The sequence below is a fragment of the Sinocyclocheilus grahami genome, unplaced genomic scaffold (genome assembly GCF_001515645.1).
Source record: "Sinocyclocheilus grahami isolate Dianchi unplaced genomic scaffold, SAMN03320097.WGS_v1.1 scaffold224.1, whole genome shotgun sequence".
In the NCBI taxonomy this organism is placed as follows: Eukaryota; Metazoa; Chordata; class Actinopteri; order Cypriniformes; family Cyprinidae; genus Sinocyclocheilus; species Sinocyclocheilus grahami.
In genome coordinates, this window is record NW_015505403.1 from 1,083,986 (window position 1) to 1,104,032 (window position 20,047).

The following is a 20,047-nucleotide window of genomic DNA, read 5'->3' on the forward strand; positions in this document are numbered from 1 at the left end:
TAAACCATTTTATAATATGCATCTTCCAGTACTGGTTGTTATCACAGCCATGCAAAAATATACCAGAAATTAACAGCTATATTGCAAATCACATGTTTTTTCTAGCTATCTATATTTCTAATATATGCCTTATATTTCAAATTATGTAATGAAAATGTTCACTCTTATTCTTTAACAATTCACATTAAATATAGTACACTGCAATAAAATCTTTAAACATTATCCAAAACATTGAGACTGACAACAACTACAGCCAAATAATCATTCACAAATAAGTTTTATTTTTATATTAGAACTGTATTCAACACATTCCATATGGTAATAAAATGACTTATATCCTCTTCATTCCCAAAACAAACAACAAAAAAACAATAAAATACAATGCTATTTTAAGACTGAGAACAGTACCATTTGTACTGTACATATATTTTATACACATGTGTGGCGATACATGCATTCACTTGGTCGGAGCTGAATGCCAGTGTGTAATACAGTTTCAATGTTACTGAAAAGTACTAGAGAAAGAGAAAAAAAAAGCTATTTAGAGCAAGTGGGCTTTAGCCACACTTCACAATGCCCATCTGTAACACCCGTGTATTTATAAGACCTACTAATACAGCAATATCTGCTGCGGTTCATTTGATCTGCATAGCACTGTACATGGTGGCCTGAGATGTTACTTTGCACTTTATATACCACTGAAGACCAGACTATGAGTGTACCTGTTGTGGTCTTGGTTGAAATAATTTTGATGCGTTTAAATTCATCGGGCATATTGTAAAAGCACTGTAAAGATAGATGCAACCCTGGTTGTATTCAAACTTGAAATCAAAAGCAAGAAATTTTAGGTTTCAAATAAAAAATAAAAAAAGAACACTGAAGCATAAGTTATAAACAATAACTCTTCCCAAATATACCCTTCTGAAGATGATTTTAAGTTGAAAACTTAACCCCCCTCCCCCCCAAAAAACAGTATAGATTTCTGAATATTAAATGACTGATCTTTTTCACAGGCACAGCAGTATGACAAAGGGCATCTGATACAGGAACTCTAATTAAGCTTATGTTTCTTTTTGCTAATGTGTGCAAACTTGCAGCATGGCCATTGGTTGACATGATGGAGTACTTCGCCGTGTACTAGCAGTGCTACCTGCAATGCACAAGCTAAACAACTGTACGTATGCACTTCAGCATTGCTGATTTGGCCATCTTGCATTTATAATCATCTTTGAAATAAACTAGCCTTTATGATACACAGTAGCCCTCTTTGGGGGTTTTTTTATGCAAACGCCAGTTGATTCTCAATTAAATGTTTGCCTTTGAACCAAGCTATCCATTTTAACACAGTGTAACGCTAACTGCCAAAGAATAGTGCTTTAGCCAAAAAAAAACAAAAAAAAACATAATATAATGATTTGATAAACCGACCATGAAAAGTAAACAAAACCATCATAATTCTAATGAAATAGCTTTTATACAAACAAAACCTAGCTGATCTTTACCAATTTGGACATTCCTGAATAATGTGGTTGTTACAAATACAGCCACTCCACTTAAGTGACTCTAATCTCCATATTCATTCAAATGACTGTTCCAACACCAGCTCTTAAAAAACAATGCCCCAGAACGCACCGCGGTGGAAGGGAAGAGCAAGCAGAGAACGGCAAAAGAGCGCACAGCGGTGTGTCAGAGGCTTACAAGCATACAGGTCTGTGAGAGCAAAAAGGAGAGAAGTAGAGCAGAGGATGAGTATGGCATGTGAGCCAGCGTTCATTCAACACTATGAGTGGGTGTGCTGGGCTGGTGAAGGCCCATGGTTTTACACAACCATCCAGTGAAATCCACCTCCTCAACCTCGGCCCGCTTGATGAACGTGTGGCCCTGCAAATGAATACCAATTTATTTTATAATTATTTTTTATTAAATATCATTAATTTTATTTTCAGTACATCCTACCTTGATTCTCACTACGTATACATAAATTTAGCCCTATAAGTATGATTTCTGTAATGCATTATATTCTACAATGCATCGTGATATTCCTGCTATGAGCACCTACAGTCAGTACTATACTGAGTGCAAAGGGGAAAACATTTCAAAATCAAGTTGTAACTAGAGCTAATTGCTGTACTAACATGGCCAAAAACTGACACACTGGATGTGTTGTTACTCCAAAAAGCTCTCTCTTTAAAGGGATAGTTCACCCAAAATGAAAATTCTGCAATTAATTAAACCACTCATGTCGTTCCAAACCTGTAAGACTATTTTTGACGAAATCCGAGTTTTCTGACCCTGCATAGACAGCAACGCAACTACCACGAAGCCCAGAAAAGTAGTAAGGACATTGTCAAAACAGTCCATGTGACATCAGTGGTTCAACCGTAATGGTTTGAAGCTATGAGAATACTGTTTGTGCTTAAAGAAAACAAAAATAACTTTATTCAACAATTTCCTCTCTTCCGTGTCAATCTCCACCACACGTTCGTTAGAGTACCACGACTCATGCATGCGCACAAAAAGTATTCTCGTAGCTTCATAAAATTACGGTTGAAACACTGATGTCACATGGACTATTTTAACGATGTCTTTACTACCCTTCTAGGCCTTGAATGTGGTAGTCATGTTGCTGTCTATGCAGGGTCAGAAAGCTCTCGGATTTCATTAAAAATATCTTAATTTGTGTTTTGAAGATAAACAAAGATCTTACGGATTTGGAATGACATGAGGGTGGATAATTAATTACAGAATTTTCATTTTTGGGTGAATTATCCTTTCAAGTCTTACTACTTTATTCCACTAGATCAGTGTTTCCCAACCTTTTTTTGCCACGGCAGTTTTGATATGTAAAAAATCCCACGGCACACCACTAAGCATATTTAAATAATAATAATAATAATTTCAATAATTAAACATTCCGTAATCAGAATTGGTATTTTGACTTTATATATGGGCAGACACTTGCACTTAATTTCTGAAAAGGTTTTTGACGACTGAATGACAGATATATGTGTTTTGTCCATTAGAACGGCCGCATCTGAGGCAGTAAAACAATAGCATCACGTTTTCATCAGTTTGCAGATTATAACGTTTATTGTATCTATATGGGCACTCAGTTTCTCTCGTTTAATACATTTGGCCAAAATCTTAAGATATAAAAGACGAACCACTACACACAGGATATTTAAAACATACAAAATTGTATTCGCTACAACTAGACAGCAAATGCTAAGACTCTTCTCTGCTCTTTAAACACACAAAAACATTAGCCTTTATAGACAGCATTTCTTGAGTAAAGGAAACGCTGTACTTATTCAAACATCAGTTCTATATTTACCCTTGCATTGCAAAGAAGTAGACATCTGTCTTCAAACTGCGAATCTACATCCCCTTCAGAAGTCTGAGATCCGCTAGTGAGCAACGCCTCGTGGTACCATCACAGACAGGCTCAAAATCACTTTCCAGAACATTCTCGTTCACCACTCCTGGCTGGGGAAACGATCTTCCCATCCCTATCCGGAATGCTTAATCCCTGACAATTTTCAAGCGACAGCTGAAAACTCATCTCTTTCGAAGCTACTTGACTTCATCATTAAAAAAAATAATAATAATAATAATAATCTTTATTTATTCCTTCTCTTTCTAGCTTGTACTTATTTGAACAATGTCTAAGAACTTGGTATTACAACCACTTCATGTGTCTGTTTGCCTCTTTAAGAAGAATCGCTTTATGTATCCCCCAATTGTATGTCGCTTTGGATAAAAGCGTCTGCTAAATGACTAAATGTAAAATGTAAATGTAAATGTAAACGTAAAATGTTGCTGCACTTTATTCTGAATGGAGGCAGGGTGGAGTTATGAGGTTTGACTGACAATTTGAGCATCCAATGGCATTACGTTTAGTCACAAGCTCTTTTGAATGCTTTTCATTGGTTAAATATTTGTAAAACCCACAAATATTATTATTTAAAATAATAATAACAAAATATAATAGAGATAAGGAAGTTTTTGATAATTTTCCGTGGCACAGTGGTTGGGAAACACTGCACTAGATGACTTTTTTTATTTAATATAATTGTAATTATACAGGGAATTGTACCTACCATTAGCATCTTAAGGTCAGCTCTGTCAGCAGGGTTCTTAATGAGGCTGTCCAAAAAAAATAAAAAATTAAAAAAATATACCCCAGAAAAAAAACATTAGTAAGACAAAATACAATTCAGAATTTAAAACATTAGCCCAGAAATCTAGAGGGAGGCGTTGCCTTTATTTGACCGGACAGTAAGTATTTTTACAATCACTGTTTTAATATATATTTTTATTTTTTTATTTTTTTGCATAGTCAAGCTACCTTGCGTAGACTTAATCTGCCCAGTCCCCGTAAAAAAGATTTTGGAGGTCTTAACAGACATTGAATGTCACATCTCTTTCTTTTGGAGCAAGTGCACAACACTGGGGCCAACTGTAGTCAGATTAAGTGTGTGCACAAACCGGACAAATCTAAGATACAATTACATTATCTAGATCAATTGGTACGACTTTGCAAAAACCGAACTGGTAGATTTCAGTCAGACCAAATTGTTTGCGTGACGTTTTAAAAGGACAAGTTAGTCTGACTGAACTTTTAAAGAACATTTAAATGCAATCTGTGAAGATTTACAAGAAATGAACAGAGGAAGAACTTATGAGATTGGGAACAATGTTTCCAAATTCAAACCTGCATTCCCCAAACTGTACTACACTAGAGGTGTCCAATCCTGCTCCTGGAGGTCCACTGTCTTGCAGGGTATAGCACCAAACCTAATTAAACACACCTGAGCCAGCTAATTGTGGTCTTCAGAATTACTAGAAACATCCAGGCAAGTGTGCTGGGGCAGGTTGACCCTCCAGAAGCTGGAATGGATATCCCTGTACTACGGCCCTTTTATCAAGGTCCAACTTTGACATAACTCAGATATCGTTTTGAAGATTTTGCAGGTTCGTATAGTAAAAACACCAGCAATAACACACAGGAGCTCACCATTTCGTCACAAACTCCTCAAAGTCAGTGGTGAAGACGCCATGGGGCAGCTTGGGTGGTGGCTGCAAGATGTAGAGACAGGTGAGGAGCAGAAAAAGGGGTGATGTTGAAGTGAAACTGCAACATAAAAATACTATAAAAGGCAAAAATAAGCACAAAGGAAGTAAGTTGCACGCTAAGCAAATTCTCTGACCTCATTGACAATGTAGTCCAGTAGCTCAAATATAGCCATGGCTGGCCTGCTGTCCATTCCATGTCCTTGGGGAAAACAATTCGCAAGGCTCAACTAAAACACACATATTACGCAGACTGTGGAGAAGAACGAATGCGCATAAAACCAATGCCAATGTTTGGGTAAATTAAACAAGGTCTTACCGCTAACCGGTCGTCCTGGAGGCCTCGGTCTTGGGGACATGCTGTGGCCTTCTGCCCCACCTGTGTCCAGCACTGGCCGGCCAAATATGGCCTCCAGTTCCTTGGCATCAGGAGGGGGGATGGGGTAGCGTCCAATAGCCAGCTCAACCAGTGATAGGCCCATGCTCCACACATCCGACTGAACTGAATAGTGTGTGCCCTGGAGTCTCTCCGGCTGTCAAGGCAGAGAGCAGAGAGCAAGTCAAAGCTCTACATGGGTGGGGCGCCACACCCTGCAGGTGGCCAAGAGGAGTGGGCTAAAACCTGGCAGCGACTTCCTCCTCTCCACATGGAAGAATCCTGGGCACCAGCACAGGCCTTGGAACGAGAAGGACTGGGGGTTGGGGAGGGAAGTGGGCGGGTGACTCACCGACATGTACGACCGTGTTCCAACGAAGGAGTTGGCCATGGAGTCGATGAGCTGGCCACTCACGCCAAAGTCGCAGAGTTTGATCTCGCCACGCGAGTTCACCAGGATGTTGGAGGGCTTAACGTCTGTAGGGACCAGAGAGAGAGACCATGTAAGATGGAGTGCCGGGGTCCAAATCCCAGTGGCACCACCTGGCTTTCCATCCCCGTTCAAATGCCCTTTCTCCAGCACTCCCAGCAAAAACATTTCACAAGATGCTCTGCATACTGCAAAGCTAGCTCCAACAACACCGTTGCAGTAGAAAGGACAGACATGCAAGCTACTTTCCACCTCCCTCCTCTTAAACACAGGGCAAGAGGAGCAAATAACAGTGCAGACATGCAACGATTCCACACATGACGGGCCCTCCTTCAGCCCTAACACCCACTGGGAGTGGACAGAGGGGTGAGAGTGGGAGAGGAAAAAGAAGGGAGGGGGTTGCAGGGTGCGGCTGCCATGTAATCACATCCGAGAGGCTGCAATTACCGGCTGGGCTCCTTGACAGCTCCTCGCAAGCAGGCGAGTGCTCCCTGCCACAACAGCACAACTATAGGCCTGACCCTCCCTGTCTAACCCTTCAAACCCAGTGTGGCTCCTTCAGACCCTCATACAACCTGACAGAGAAACTGATACTTTGCATCTTCAGACATAGTATTAATGTTCAAATGTTGGTTGTGCCACACTTGGAGACACTGAAGCTATTTCTATGGTAACTTGTGATCTACAACTTGTGATCTAAAAATGCCAATGTAGTGTTTGTTTTAAAACGTTTAATTGTAGAAGATTGACGTTTAGCATTGGAATAATATCAACTTTTGCAATATCTTTGCTCCATTTAATCTCAGGTTTGCAGTTGTATGAAGGTCTCTGGTTAGAGTTTCAGTAAATACCTTTGAAAAAGTGAGGCCTAATCTCTCTATAATTATCATTTTTAAGCTTCTTATGCAATTTCAATGGCTGCATTAGGGGGCTACTTCCTGCTGCCATCCAGCGCGTGTATGCACATGTACGTTTTCTAAGATATTAGTAAGGAATGTTGCTCTGTGTGTACCTCTGTGCATTATTTGGTGTTTCTCCCGAAGATATACCAGACCTCTGAGTACCTGAGGAAAGAGCGTTATAGATGTCATCAACAGGGTTTATCTCTCAACGGTCAATGTGGTATCTAGCTTCCTGAATTTACAGAACGTGTTACATATTCTAGTCTTTACAAAACAACTTCTGCTTTGTGATTACTGAAAGCTGAGATGCATTCGCTCACACGTGCAATAAACAGTATAGACACACACATAAACAGATCGCTGCACCTTTGTTTGGACTTCGTGTTAAAGTGTTTGTGTTTTGTCATGATCAAATGTGAAACAGAAGTTTAACCCTATTCATTTGGAAGAATAAGTCTAAATGTGTGTGTTGAAAAACATGCATGTTTTGGTAACTCTGACTTGAAAGGGAGTTTGCACATCTGTGGGTGTGGTCACAGCTTTATTAAATTGCGGTTTGTGTGTACTAGTGCCAGACATGTTACGATGGAGGTTATGTACAATTTTTTTGGGATTCTGCTTTTAGACAAGAAGAAAAGCAGGTTGCTCTCTTTTCATTCCTACAGCTGTTTCACAATAACCTAATCTTTTTCCATGTGCATTTCCCATGTACATGCACAATTTATTTACATTAAGTATTACAAAAATTATAAACAATTATTGTAATTAACCAGACACCAAAAAACAAGAAGTTGGTAGAGTTAACCTATATTCTAGGGACGCGCCAATATTAAAATTCTCCCTGATACTGATAAGATGGTAGTTATTTCCATGTTATGGCTGATAACCAAGAAATGGACGGTATTAAAATACAATCCTATTTGTCTAAGTGAGACAAAAATAAAGCACTATAAACTAAAAATCTTTTTAAATGCTAAAACTGGATTTAGACATCACAACATTTTTTTAATAATTCACTCTTAATGAGCAGTAAAAGATGGCTAAGAAAATATGGGGAAAAACATGCACAATTAAATATCCAAAATCGGGCAATATATCTAATATAGACTGACAGAAAAAAAAATTATATGGTAGAAATAATTTTTTCTGTTGTAAAAAAACAATTCTACCTTACAAATCTAACAATTAGAGTCAACATGGCTGGGTAATAGTATAAGAGATAGTTTTAAACAAACTAGTGTGAATGACTAGTTGGTCTTATGAAATCACTTTATAGTAAAATTGGTGAAGGGTCATACAGAGTAACTTACAGATATTCAACAAATACATAAGTTCAAAATGATATCTGTACAAAACAAAGAATTAAGGATCATGCATAAGAATATTCTTCACATCAGATTTGATTTGAACAGCAATTGTACCAGTAATTTTGTTAAAAGCCGCAAATTTTGAGAACATTATTTAATGATAAAATGCACACCTCAACCACACTTTGAACAAAGGCATCTGCCAAAAACAGAGAGTTTGAGTGTAAACACATTACAACCCTCAACAAGTAGTGCCCTTACATTTAATACAATTAAAGTACACCTAAGATCAATTAGGCTTTAAAAAAAATCTAGATAAACTAATCACTGATGTGTCAATATGGTTCATTTGTCATCAATAACTAAACAGCATTATTTGACACAGATACAGCAGAGGAGACTGGTAATACTTACGGCTATGCTAACTTTGCCCAAAATTTCTTCAGGGATTCTCCTGGCTTCCTTCAGCACTTGATCCAAAGAACCCCCATCCTGCGGACAAATACATGAGTGTGCTGTAACACTTCACACAAGCATTAAACAACAACATTGGTCCCACCATGTGCTCCATACAGATGCTGATTTCTCCATCGCTGTAAAAGGCGCCGTAAAAACCTACAATGTACGGCGAATTACACTCATGTAGGACCCGCAGCTCTCGTATGATCTGGTTCCTGATGGCTGGTTTGATTTCCAAATGAATAAGCTGTAGAAAATACAGAACGTTCAGCCTTTGAACACATCGTAAGCAAGCCAGCAGCAGCAGGTGCGTAAGTCTGTCGATCGCTTACCTTCCTGGCCATGACCAGTCTTGACTGGCTGTGACGGACTTTGTGGACCACCCCACCGTTACCTGCACCAAGTTCACATATGGGGTCAAAATCTTCATCTTTGAGCTCGCCCACTTTGGCTTTCTGGGTGAGGAAAGCCTCAAGCCGCTTCCTCTGCTGTTCATCCAAGTCCAGCTCCCCTAACTTCCTCTGCAAGGCCTCCAGGTTGGCCCTGAAGACAGGAAAAACAGGACCAGGTGAGACATACTTAAGTATGCAGGAAAGTAAACCAAAAAGTGTCAGATATAGCAAACTATACAACGTTACTTACTCTGATGCTGCATCTATGTTGGTTGACTGTCCTTCTCCTGTGGGGGTTATAATCAAGGGGACCGGTCTTCTTTTAGGTGCCATAGTTGCCTGTTATCTATTTCAAAGAGAACAACCAGGTTGTCTCTGCTGACATCCAATCCTTCGAATTGCTACACAAACCCTTGCAGTTGTGTCTATAGAAGTTTCTGAGAGTCGTAAGCCCCTAATTTCAACACCCTGTCATGCCTCCAGAAGCTGTACCAAATAATATTTAGGTGTCAAGTGGAACGAGCGAGTGCCATAGGCGCAAAAGTGCAAGAAATGCAGTTTATTTCAGCGGGTTCATCGCTGGAATGTCTCTTCGAGACGGCCTCCGACTCGAGATCGCTCCCACAGACAAAAGGCGGCAAAAGACAAGTCAGGCCTGTCGTTCGCAGCCACAGGACCGACCGCGAAATGCTGTCCGAAATTGTTTGTCCCGGAGGATCCGCGAAAACAGAAGTTGAAATTTCCCCCAAGTAAAAAAGGAGGGGGGAAGTCCGGCCAGGAAGCCGCTATCCAACCAAGAAGAAGCGTTCACAAGCTCTCGCGAGAACTGTCGTCAGAACGCTCGAGTTATCGCGAGCTTTAACTAAAGGATGAGTGATGATTTGAATAAGAACGACATCTAGTGGTGAACTGAGTAACTGTCACATTTAAAGGCCTGCCAGAAGGAAAGTTGCCGCCAAAAAAACGTAAGAATACAATTTTCTGAATGATTTGAGCACCTCATGTCATATTTATTGTTATACGATACGTACTATTAATCTTCTGCAGTCTGAGCTTTGTCAGTAAACCCTGGTAAGCTGTGCAGTTGACAAATAACTTGACAAGATACCATACTAACGTTACAGAAAAATATGCATATGAGAAAAGGTAACTTAGTGATAATCCTTTACCATCTTTAACAAAAAGTAGCAAAGCTGGGGGGGTTTTGCCCCTCGCAAATACCTCAGTGCACTAATGTGGTATCAAAGTAAACAAATCATCAATACTTTATGTACTTGTAACCAGTTTTATTGTAGTAATTATGGTGTCCTGGAAAAAGTGTTATTGTACATTTCTAAGGAATACGTGTTAAATATATTCTTTAAGTAATCAATGTAGTTAAATCCAAGATTTAAAAATCACCGGAAAGACATTTATTTTAAATCAGTTTAATTAATTGCACACATAATTGACAGGTGTTAGAGGTTTTACAGTTCGATTTCAGTTCAGACAGGGACAACCGATTCGCCAAATCCCACGTTAGGTCACCAATTTACATTTTCCTCAAGAAGCGTTGAGTAGCCAATAACAATGTATTTGTGCCCGCCCTCTGGAGCAACTGGAGGCAATTCAAAACTTGATAAAATATTATTTTTTTTATTGGCTTTTAATATGAACATATAAAAGACACAAACAAAACATTTACATCAAGAACTGCAAGCCACTGCCCATGCTGTCTTAAGCACTGTAAGAAGAGGGGATGCCTCCATTCCCCAAAAAAACCCCACTTCAACCTGGCCCACCTGGCTACATAGAGGCCGTCTTCACCTCTGAGCTGGAAATATATTGTCATCAATCACCATCCATTTATATTTATTTTCATTGTAAACAAATGTACATTTTATCTACATCTAATAGATCGTTCTAGGTATCTAAAGATGTTAGTCTATAGAAGTTCCTTACCTTAAATGTGAAAAAATCACAAGTGTGGTCAAATTTAGAGGAACATACTACATTAAGGGCTTATTATGTGAAACTGTCAACTGCAGCACTGTTTAATCTTTAAAATTATAAAGAAAAGGGGGAAAAAATTGGGCTATCATGAAGAGAAGATGGAAGACCATGCCGACTCAAAGACGAACCTAAAATTACAAGTAATTTAACCCTTCATGGCGATATTCTTATTTTAAGAAATTCCCAACCACAGATAGGATACAGTACTGAGTATTCAAGTCAGAATTCAGGATTAGTTGAAAAAAAGAAGAAAAAAACTAGCCACTAGTGAGCTTAGTACAGTGATTTTCTCTGAAACCTTGGAGGACAACAAAATAATGCTATACACACAGATATATTCATATGCCTTGAAAAATACATCTTAATTTCCAGATCAGAAACCTAGACTGCCCTACGCGACCTGATGGTGAAGGTAATATTGTGTACACGATGCTGGAATCTGGTTCGAGTGTCAAGTTTGACCGAGAAGAAAATGTAAAGACAAGTAGAACACGTCATCCCTGAGTCCTCCTCAACAGATCAGCTGTCTGGATGTGCCATTTGTGTTTGGTCGTTTAGCGGGAGTTTAATTCTTTCGAGGTTTAGGTCAAGTCTGCATTGTCCTGACTAAGCCCCCTTATGTTCGGACTGTTGCAAATGTCTGAATGTGTGCGTACAACAGCAGGCCGTGAGAGGACACAGCGTTATCTACCATCACAAAGCAACATGCTGGAAACTCATGAAATTGCTGCGAAATGCCTCATAAAAAGCAGAAAAATACCAAGCTTAATTCAAATAAAAGAGGCAAAAACTGTTAAATCAATAAATACACGTTCTGACGGCAAATTAAAGAGCATGTAAAATCTGCACCCGTTGCGAAGTCCACAAAACAATATGCAAATGTCAGCATCTCCTCAACCGGCTGAAATGAACACAAACATCCTCCATACAATGGGCTCAAACAAATCAGCCATTAATCTAAACTGAAAAAAATATATAATAATTGTAAAGTGAAGAAATATCTGGTTTTAAGTTCAGGCAAATACATTTCAGGTATATTGCCAATAACGTCAGCTCCCCTGCTAAATAAACCTAATTTACTAGTCACGTCTAAAAGAAACCTAAAACAACTCTTTGTCCTCTCTTCCAAATGATTTATTGCTCTGCCTTTGTGTAGTCATGACTTCAGCAGCCTTGTACAGACCAAAACGACTGAAGAATGCAATAAATTTGAGAGCATTGAGACCAGCAATTTTCTATGAAATAATCCGAAATAATGCATTACATTAGCAATTGTACAGTATTTACTCGCTGACAAGCATCGCAAAAGGACCGTTGATGTTGAAATGTCATTCTTTCTGAACTGAGTGTCGATTAGCACACTACATTCAGTCAGTACACACTAGTTGACCGACAGACTTGACCGGAAACTCTTTGCTAGAGTCAGAATCGTTTTTAATATGATGCCTAAATGGGCAAGCACAAAATAATGAGCAATGCATGATGCCTCTCCAGTGTTGCTGCACATGAAAAACAAAAGGGATTGAAAACAAAACTACAAAAAAAAAACCCTCTGGTCAAGTTCGCTGTTAGACTGAGGTAGCTTGTCAACTTCTGTGGACAAATAAAAAATAAAAAAAAATGAGAGAGATGGAAATTCATCAGTATTGTCTCCAAATCACATTAAAACGAACACCTAACATAAACATCCTATGTGGAGGACTAACAGAAAACGCCTCTAAATAGGTTGCAAATGGTTGGATGACCTTCTCAACCCGAAGGAATGAAGGTTTTTGAGATACTGTGGCTTGTCTCACAATGTTTTGAAGGCCTGAAAAGCTCTGTATAAAACTAAAACTGGCAAGATCTTAAATGCCCAGGATGGTTAAACCTGTCGGAACACAAAGTGGAGAGGAAGTCGAGGACGATAGAGTAGAACTGAAGGTGGTGTTACTCTTCCATGGTCTTTAAAGGGAGAATACAGTATTAAGATGCAGTGAATGATTGGGAATGGCTTTACGGGGCATCTACGAGTTTGTCAATGTGATGCCCGACTGCTCCAGAGGTCAGCAGCGCATGAGTGTGCATGTCTGTGTGCGTGCATGAGTGTGTATGCATTTGGGAGAAGACATGGGGACACGTTTCTTGACTTTCCAAGGCTCAGATCCCATCTACAACCCACTCCCCCCAACAAGTCTTAGTGTCCTGCCGGCTGGCCTCAGTATGCGGTGACCAGGTCTTTGTCATAATCATATCTGCCCCGTTTAGGGGCGGGGCTGTCTTGGCTGTCGTCCGTGTCCTCGCTGTCCTCAGCTCCGCCCCCTCCTTCTTCATCTGATGAGTCGTCCAGAGTCAGATCCACCACGACTCCGCCTCCCGACCCGGTGCTGGTGCCGCCGGTTCCTGCCGACGCACCACCTGATCCAGGCTTGCCGGTCTGGTTTGTGCCGCTGTGTGCTGGGGAGTGGCCGTTCGCCTCAGGAACACCTTGGATGAAAGTTAAGGCCCGTTATTTCCCATTAAATACTTAAAAATATGCAATATTATGCAAGCTAAATGTGTTGAAATGCCATTTGTGACCCTGGACCACAAAACCAGTCATAAGTAGCACGGTTATATTTGTAGGAATAGCCAAAAATACATTGCATGGGTCAAAATGATCGATTTTTTCTTTTATGCCAAAAATCATTAGGATATTAAGTAAAGATCATGTTCCATGAATATATTTTGTAAATTTCCTACCATATATATCTCAAAACTTAATTTTTGATTAGTAATATGCATTGCTAAGGACTTAATTTGGACAACTTTAAAGGCGATTTTCTCAATATTTTGATTTTCAAATAGTTGTAAATATTGTCCTATCCTAACAAACCATAATGGAAAGCTTATTTATTCCACTTTCAGTTTATGCATTTATGTTTTTTTGTACGTTTTGTGGTCCAGGGTCACATTTCAGATGGAAGAAAACCTTCTTACATATATCCACCACAGGATAGTCAGGTGTGCAGCTGTTTTCCCGCTCTCTTTCCTTCTCTTTGTCGTCCCTGATTGGCCTCCATGAGCCATCAGTCAAATACTCGATCTCCTCCACATCCTCTGGCGTCTCTTTAAGGATCTCGGACAGCAACCTGAAATGAGTCACGTTCGGTGAGTTTTACTGCCAGAGTCTGTTAGAAGCAAGGAATCTGAGTAACTGTGCCTACCCATCAATAGTTAGAAGCTCAAAGGGTGCAGGTTTGTCGCATACGGGGCAGGTCCATGTGGGTTTCTTTTCATTCATTTGCAGGAAGAAGACAGCGTCGAAACACTGCAGGTGGGCGCAGGTGAGCACTCGACATGGCACTCCAAGTCTCATCTTTACCAACTGCATTGAAAAGACACTTATTAGATCCATATCTGGTTCCAAGAGTCCACATAAAAAGCCCCGTTTCCACCACAGGATCTTTCCCCAGGAACTAGGGACTTTGGGCCGGTACTCGGTGCGTTTCCACAGCAGGAACCAGGATCTAAATAAAGTTCCGGGTAAAAATTTGCCCCTTTCGCACCGCTTTAGTTCCAGAACTAAACGTACGGTACTAAAGTACTGGGACGATTTTGCGCGAACTATTTCCCAGTACCGTTTAAAGGGTTGCATTCGCACCGACAGTGTGTACTAGGAAGTGACGTAAGCCGGTCGACAGCGACGTAAAGCAGTTGAAAGAACGGAAAGGAGGACTAAGAATCTCCAACGACAACTGGCAGTGCTACATTTGCTACAAGTGCCTGCACTTCAGCGTCCGTCCATCTATCGCTGTTCTCCATACTTGCGAAATAAGTTGACACAATGTTTACAGTATGTTTACACAGCTTTTTAAATCATGGCGGGTGAGGGCATTTTCATACGCGTTTGGCCAATCAATGTCTACTTACGTCACGATTAGTACCAGTTGTGCTGGTTAGACCCTGCTCCGGAGTAGGAGCTAATTTGGTTCTCGAAAAAGGCAGTTCGGTACTAAAATCGCACCCAGTTCTGGCGGTGCGAACACGCCGAAAAGTGGGTAGTTCCACAATTAGTTCTGGTACTATGAAAAGGTTCCTGCGGTGCGAAAGGCCCTAATGTCCCTGCTCGCGAGGTAGTACTTTTTCAAAGGTCCGGAACTTTCGGGGTGGCACTTGGGCGCTGAACATGCTGATTGGTTGAGTTCATACAGCATTGTACTTCAACCACCATATATTCGCATAATTTTCTAAATATTACTGTTATTGCGTCATGAAATGTAGTTTTAAAAGTATTTCAGGCGAGAATGTAGTCGTTTAAAACTCAAATCTGCGGTTTATTTATAAAGACAGCACCTATTTGAAAATGTGTTTCGCCGATTTCGGAGACGTGAGCTCCACGTGATCAGCGGACACTCAGTGCTCATGTTTCCCGACGAGAGCAGCCTCAACTCGGCTAGTCCTTCTGACATTTGCTGCTGGCTCTGATGTCTCTGTAGTGATTAAACAAGATATCATTCATTTTAGGTAAATCTAACAGGTAATCTTTGGTCTTTATTCTACTAATCTATTAATATGTTAAATTGAAAATGAAAAGAGGCAGTGGTGTTTGATATCATATTTCGTCTTATTGTAAATACAGTGAGGAAAACTGCAGTAGCCAAGGCGAGCTGCTGTTTGCAGAATTACCGGACTTGCATCGTCCCGTCCCCGTGAGTTCACACTCCTGAGTCGAACTCGCGAAGTCCGAACTCCCGAGGATGCAAGTCTGAAATTTGCGTACTTGGTATTGAGAATCTACGTCACCAGATTATTTGCCTTATCTTCTCAGTACTTTAGACCACGATGGAAACGCAGACAGTAACAGGTCTGGGGGGAAAACGTTCCTGGGATAAAATGTTCCAGGTAATTTCGGTGGAAAAGCGGCTAAAGACAAAAACAGGACACTTACAGGACAGATGAGGGACACTCGCAGTCCTGTAGTGGCGATCTCACTTTCAGGATCAAAGCGTAGCTTATCTTGAACTGTGTACATACAAATAATAATGTTTCAATATAATTTTGATGCCAAGTATATAAGCGTTCATTTGCAAAAACAGATAACTCTGTTTTTAAAAATGTTCAATAATCATGTTTTTTTTTTATCCTGCATTCCAATTAATATCAAACTGCAGTTGGGTTGTTTTGATTAAATAATAATAAATAAAAAATACAGCTAACTAACACAAAACACAAAAACATGATAGCACAATAAATGATTTATGAAAATAAATAAATACGGAGTTAAATTTTTGCAAAAACTCTTCATATGCATAATCATACAGAGACAATTAAAAATAAAGTAATATTGCAAAATATCATTAAAATTTTAAGTTTTCAATTTTAATATATTTTAAAATGTAATTTATTCCTGTGATGGTAAAGCTGAATTTTCAGCATCATTACTCCAGTCTTCAGCATTACATGATCCTTCAGAAATCATTCTAATATACTGATTTGGTGCTTAAAAATTTCATATCATCAATGCTAAAAACAGTTGTGCTGCTTAATTTTTTGTGCGGAAAGAGCACAAGAGAACAAAAGTATTAATTTCTTTATTAATTTCAAACACCTTAATCATGTATTATTTATTTGAATGTATTATTCAAATAAATAGTGTTTAGGGTTTATATATAACCTGACTCTTTATGTGGTAGTTAATTGAAACTATCACATAGCAAATTTATCAATCAATAAAGGTTGTGAACGCAAGGAACTATTACAGTGAACCACTTTTTTGTTGATTAATTAGTTTTATTAATTAAAAGCCTGAGAATATATTTAAAAAACACATATGCAAATTATTTCAACTGTTTTTTGCTACTGTTTTACTTACAGGGTTTCAAGTGTAACCACTGATCGTGTAATGTGTTTGGTCAAGGTGAGAAACTTACTGCGTTCGCGACAACGATCGGGACTCTCAACTGAGCAATGCTTCAACTGGTTGAAGAGCTCTCCAGATGTGAACACTCTCACTAGGTACACTGCCACCGAGTACCGCTGCATCCAAAACACAGCGGTCAGCAAGAACACACTCAACTTCATCTAACAGGTTCATTCATAAATACCGATAGCTCTTTGTATGAAGTCTCTGTACCTTTCCAAAGTTGCCCCATGTGATGGTGACTCTGTTAGTGACTGTGGAGAGGTGTAACCATGGCGTGATATTGACGGGTCGACAGGGTCGACGTGGCTCAACACCCGGTTTATTGGAGGGATAGTAACCCTAAACAAAAAGTAGTAATATAAATAATCAAATTCATAATTTACAGCAACAAGACATACAACATTCTAAGAAAACCATTTAACCCACAACAGATGCATTCAGAAAGTTAATTCTAAATTTTTTAAATAACACTGGTGTATTGCTTATGTGATGCTGAGAAAATGCTTAAATTTATTTATATAAAGCGGTTTAGATTTACGATCATCCTGAGTGGTGAAACCACCACACTCTCTGTTCTTTCAGCCTAATCAAATTCACAACACTTACCGGTACATGACAGTAGGACTGATTCACTTTCACAGCAATATTGGGAGGATATTGGTCCTCCTGAACACCGATAGAGTCTGTGTAGCAGATTCTAGGAGAAGAACAGTACATGTTAGCATGCAATAAATGCATCTCTGACACCAAAACGTGATGTACAGACAAGATTTAGCTGAATGACGTACCTGAGAACCACTTGAACTGATTTCATTCCCGGGCGAAGTTCACTGTGCATGAGCAGGTACAAAAAATATTGTGAGTAAACACATTTAAATATGCTTTATATTCTTTTGTATTTTCAGTAAAAAAAAAAAAAAAACAGCCAGGTAGACTCATTGACTGATATTTTGATATTTTGTCAACATTAATCAAAAGTAACTGCCAATAAATAATAATGGTAGGCTATATTTTAATTTGTAAATTAATATTACATAGTTTAAATATTATATAAACATACCACAAAGCAATTTTTAGAGAAAAAACTGTGGGATTGTGTCTAATGGAGTTAATCGTGCTTTAAAAAAATTATTCTTACTGGAACCTCTTCTAGCATAAATATTATTTTATGACTTTACAGCTGTATAATTTCAAGTTGTTACTGCAAATGAAAAAATAGCCCTTTTTCTTGCAAAGAATATATAAATATTTCCATAAAAATATAAATTTTGTATTCTTACTAAAAAGAAGTTGTATATCTATTTTTAAATCCTCATAGTTAAGATACGTTTAATTATAAATAAGTGTAGCCAAAAAAAGAAAGAAAGTGAAGTCGTGTTGAAACGCGAACGTTGGGAGTCTGTGAATATCTGTTCTGCACACTCATCATCCACATATGCCTGCTCATTATCTATCATTAAATTACATTAACAATACACCCCGATTTCCTAAACATCAGCATTGTTATTATTGGCCATCGATTGACTGCTAAATAAATTCACCAATTTACAAGATGACTTGTACATTTCTTACCTGGAGTTCCGGATCTGTTCCACTTGACTTGGTGTTAATTCAAAAACACATTGACTCTCTTGCAGCTTCTCGCTGTTCTGAGCGACTGCAAAGAGTGGTAAAAAAGAATTAGCTCAATGGATTTCCTCCTCATCAGCTAGACACACCTATTATAATTGGGCTATTATTTATTCATGATAATGGGACTCACTTAGTTCTGTGGGTGGCAGCAGCGTTTCTAGGTTGTGGTAGAACGGCAGAGGCACCAATTTGACTTCTGCTGCAGGAGGCGGTGCCGGTTTGGGGATGCCGTTGAGGTAGTCTGTGCCCTGGGCCGTGCCTCTGGGCGAGGAGTTAAGGGCAGGGTAGTTTACGGGCACGGACTCAGGCCGCCGGGCTGCCAGCCAGGCCGAGGCTTTGGGGAAGCGCGTCTCGTAGAGCTGTCGAACGTTCTTTAGCAGCTCCGGACTGTATTCAGTCTGCACAAGCCTAAGAGCTCTTCCCACTAAGTCCTGCTTCAATCCGCTTTTACTGCGGCCCATTGAGGCCAGCAGCGTCTGCAGATCAGACACCCGGAAACTCTTCACCATGTTCTGAAGAGACAAAACAACCCAAGAGAATGAGAAATGGGGAAATTAATTAGAGAATTCAATATCTGGGTAATTAATCCAAGGGTTGTGGGTTCGATTCCCGAAAAGAGAACAAATTGAGAACCAAGGACTTGTTCACACCAGCTTGAATGTTGGGCATTAAAATACGGTCCAGTTTTCACATGTGATAGAAAAGCAGACATACAGCTGTTAACAGGTACACAAAGCAGCTCTGCGCAAATTTGTTTCTAAACCGCTTGTCACAGAAAAGTCAGTCAATACACACCAAATACAAGAGAGCCAAGTCTGGATTCTTTAATTGATATTCATTGTTGCTCAACAGAATACTCTGTCCATGATGAGCACCACAAAATTGTAGTTTTATGTCTTATTGGTTGGTTGGAATCTACTTTGGTTGGCCAGTTGTCTTTGCAAATTAGAACACCTTTCTTTAAAAAAATCTGTCCCACTGGTGTATACGATTATTCATCCCAGTCTAAATAGATGCATTAACAGCCATAAATTCAAATTCAAATGTTTATCGTACGTTACTTCCACAACAAATATTTGTCTTTTCTATAGTGCGTGTACATAAATTTGCTTAAAGTAAAACCATCTACTCAATACTTTTAAAAAGTTGTTTATATTGCTTTGACTTTCCAAATTCAATGCCAAAACCATCCTCAAGCTTCTAAATGACCTCAATCTCTAGTTTACCATGACTGAACCCATGCAGGCCAATGACACTCTCCATATAAACACTACACAGAAATCAGTTCTGCAAAACAGGTAAAACAATGAGGTTCAGAGCACATTCATAAGCATGCTGTAGTAATGAATATCAGCATGGATGCGATTATATGCTGGTGTTGAGTAGTAAAACGATATTACACAAATGAAAATGATGTATCAATTGTGCATGTGACTATATACCTAAACATTAACCTACAGCACTGAAAAGTGGAGTTGTGTTTATTTATACAGCTACATGGAGAAAATGCACGTGTGGTTTGAAAAGGCAGAGAATGTTTTGTTATTTTGGATTGTGCAGACTAATCATTCATTTCCACAGGCAGTGCGCGCGCACGTGT

At 39.3% G+C, this 20,047-nt stretch overlaps 2 protein-coding genes across 3 annotated transcripts in view; both read right to left on the reverse strand.

Moving 5' to 3' along the window:
- Nucleotides 1-261: 261 nt before the first annotated feature.
- On the reverse strand, nt 262-9,738 carry LOC107596877 (dual specificity mitogen-activated protein kinase kinase 2-like). 2 transcript variants are annotated; one of them, XM_016287736.1, is made up of 11 exons: nt 9,190-9,735; nt 8,880-9,090; nt 8,648-8,794; nt 8,503-8,580; nt 6,892-6,943; nt 5,802-5,926; nt 5,393-5,606; nt 5,211-5,275; nt 5,018-5,079; nt 4,101-4,146; nt 262-1,881 (listed from the first exon to the last, which is right to left on the reverse strand). In XM_016287736.1, exons 1-11 carry the CDS (start codon nt 9,270-9,272, stop codon nt 1,771-1,773), a joined length of 1,194 nt encoding a protein of 397 aa, XP_016143222.1. In that variant the 5' UTR covers nt 9,273-9,735; the 3' UTR covers nt 262-1,770. The 2 variants fall into 2 exon arrangements, 1 of the variants encoding a protein (XP_016143222.1); XR_001610414.1 differs by having other exon boundaries at nt 1,842-1,881; nt 5,018-5,134; nt 9,190-9,738.
- Nucleotides 9,739-10,347: 609 nt separating this feature from the next.
- LOC107596878 (E3 SUMO-protein ligase PIAS4-like) overlaps nt 10,348-20,047 on the reverse strand; it is a 10,795-nt gene continuing 1,095 nt past the window's right edge. Inside the window, exons 2-11 of the mRNA XM_016287737.1 lie at nt 18,578-18,959; nt 18,388-18,472; nt 17,604-17,645; nt 17,422-17,512; nt 17,026-17,154; nt 16,823-16,928; nt 15,841-15,914; nt 14,117-14,277; nt 13,890-14,041; nt 10,348-13,397 (exon numbers count right to left, since the gene is read on the reverse strand). Of these exons, the coding sequence (XP_016143223.1) occupies nt 13,129-13,397; nt 13,890-14,041; nt 14,117-14,277; nt 15,841-15,914; nt 16,823-16,928; nt 17,026-17,154; nt 17,422-17,512; nt 17,604-17,645; nt 18,388-18,472; nt 18,578-18,959 (1,491 nt within the window). The 3' untranslated portion in view covers nt 10,348-13,128. The remainder of the gene's footprint in view (nt 13,398-13,889; nt 14,042-14,116; nt 14,278-15,840; nt 15,915-16,822; nt 16,929-17,025; nt 17,155-17,421; nt 17,513-17,603; nt 17,646-18,387; nt 18,473-18,577; nt 18,960-20,047) is intronic.

Excerpts from the sequence above, each read along its gene's own strand:
- LOC107596877 (XM_016287736.1), bottom strand. The coding sequence starts at position 9,272 with ATGGCACCTAAAAGAAGACCGGTCCCCTTGATTATAACCCCCACAGGA. Across the intron at positions 8,581-8,647 it reads GCATCTGTATGGAGCACATG|GATGGGGGTTCTTTGGATCA; the intron begins GTGGGACCAATG and ends ATTTGTCCGCAG. Across the intron at positions 4,147-5,017 it reads GAGGAGTTTGTGACGAAATG|CCTCATTAAGAACCCTGCTG; the intron begins GTGAGCTCCTGT and ends TTTTTTGGACAG.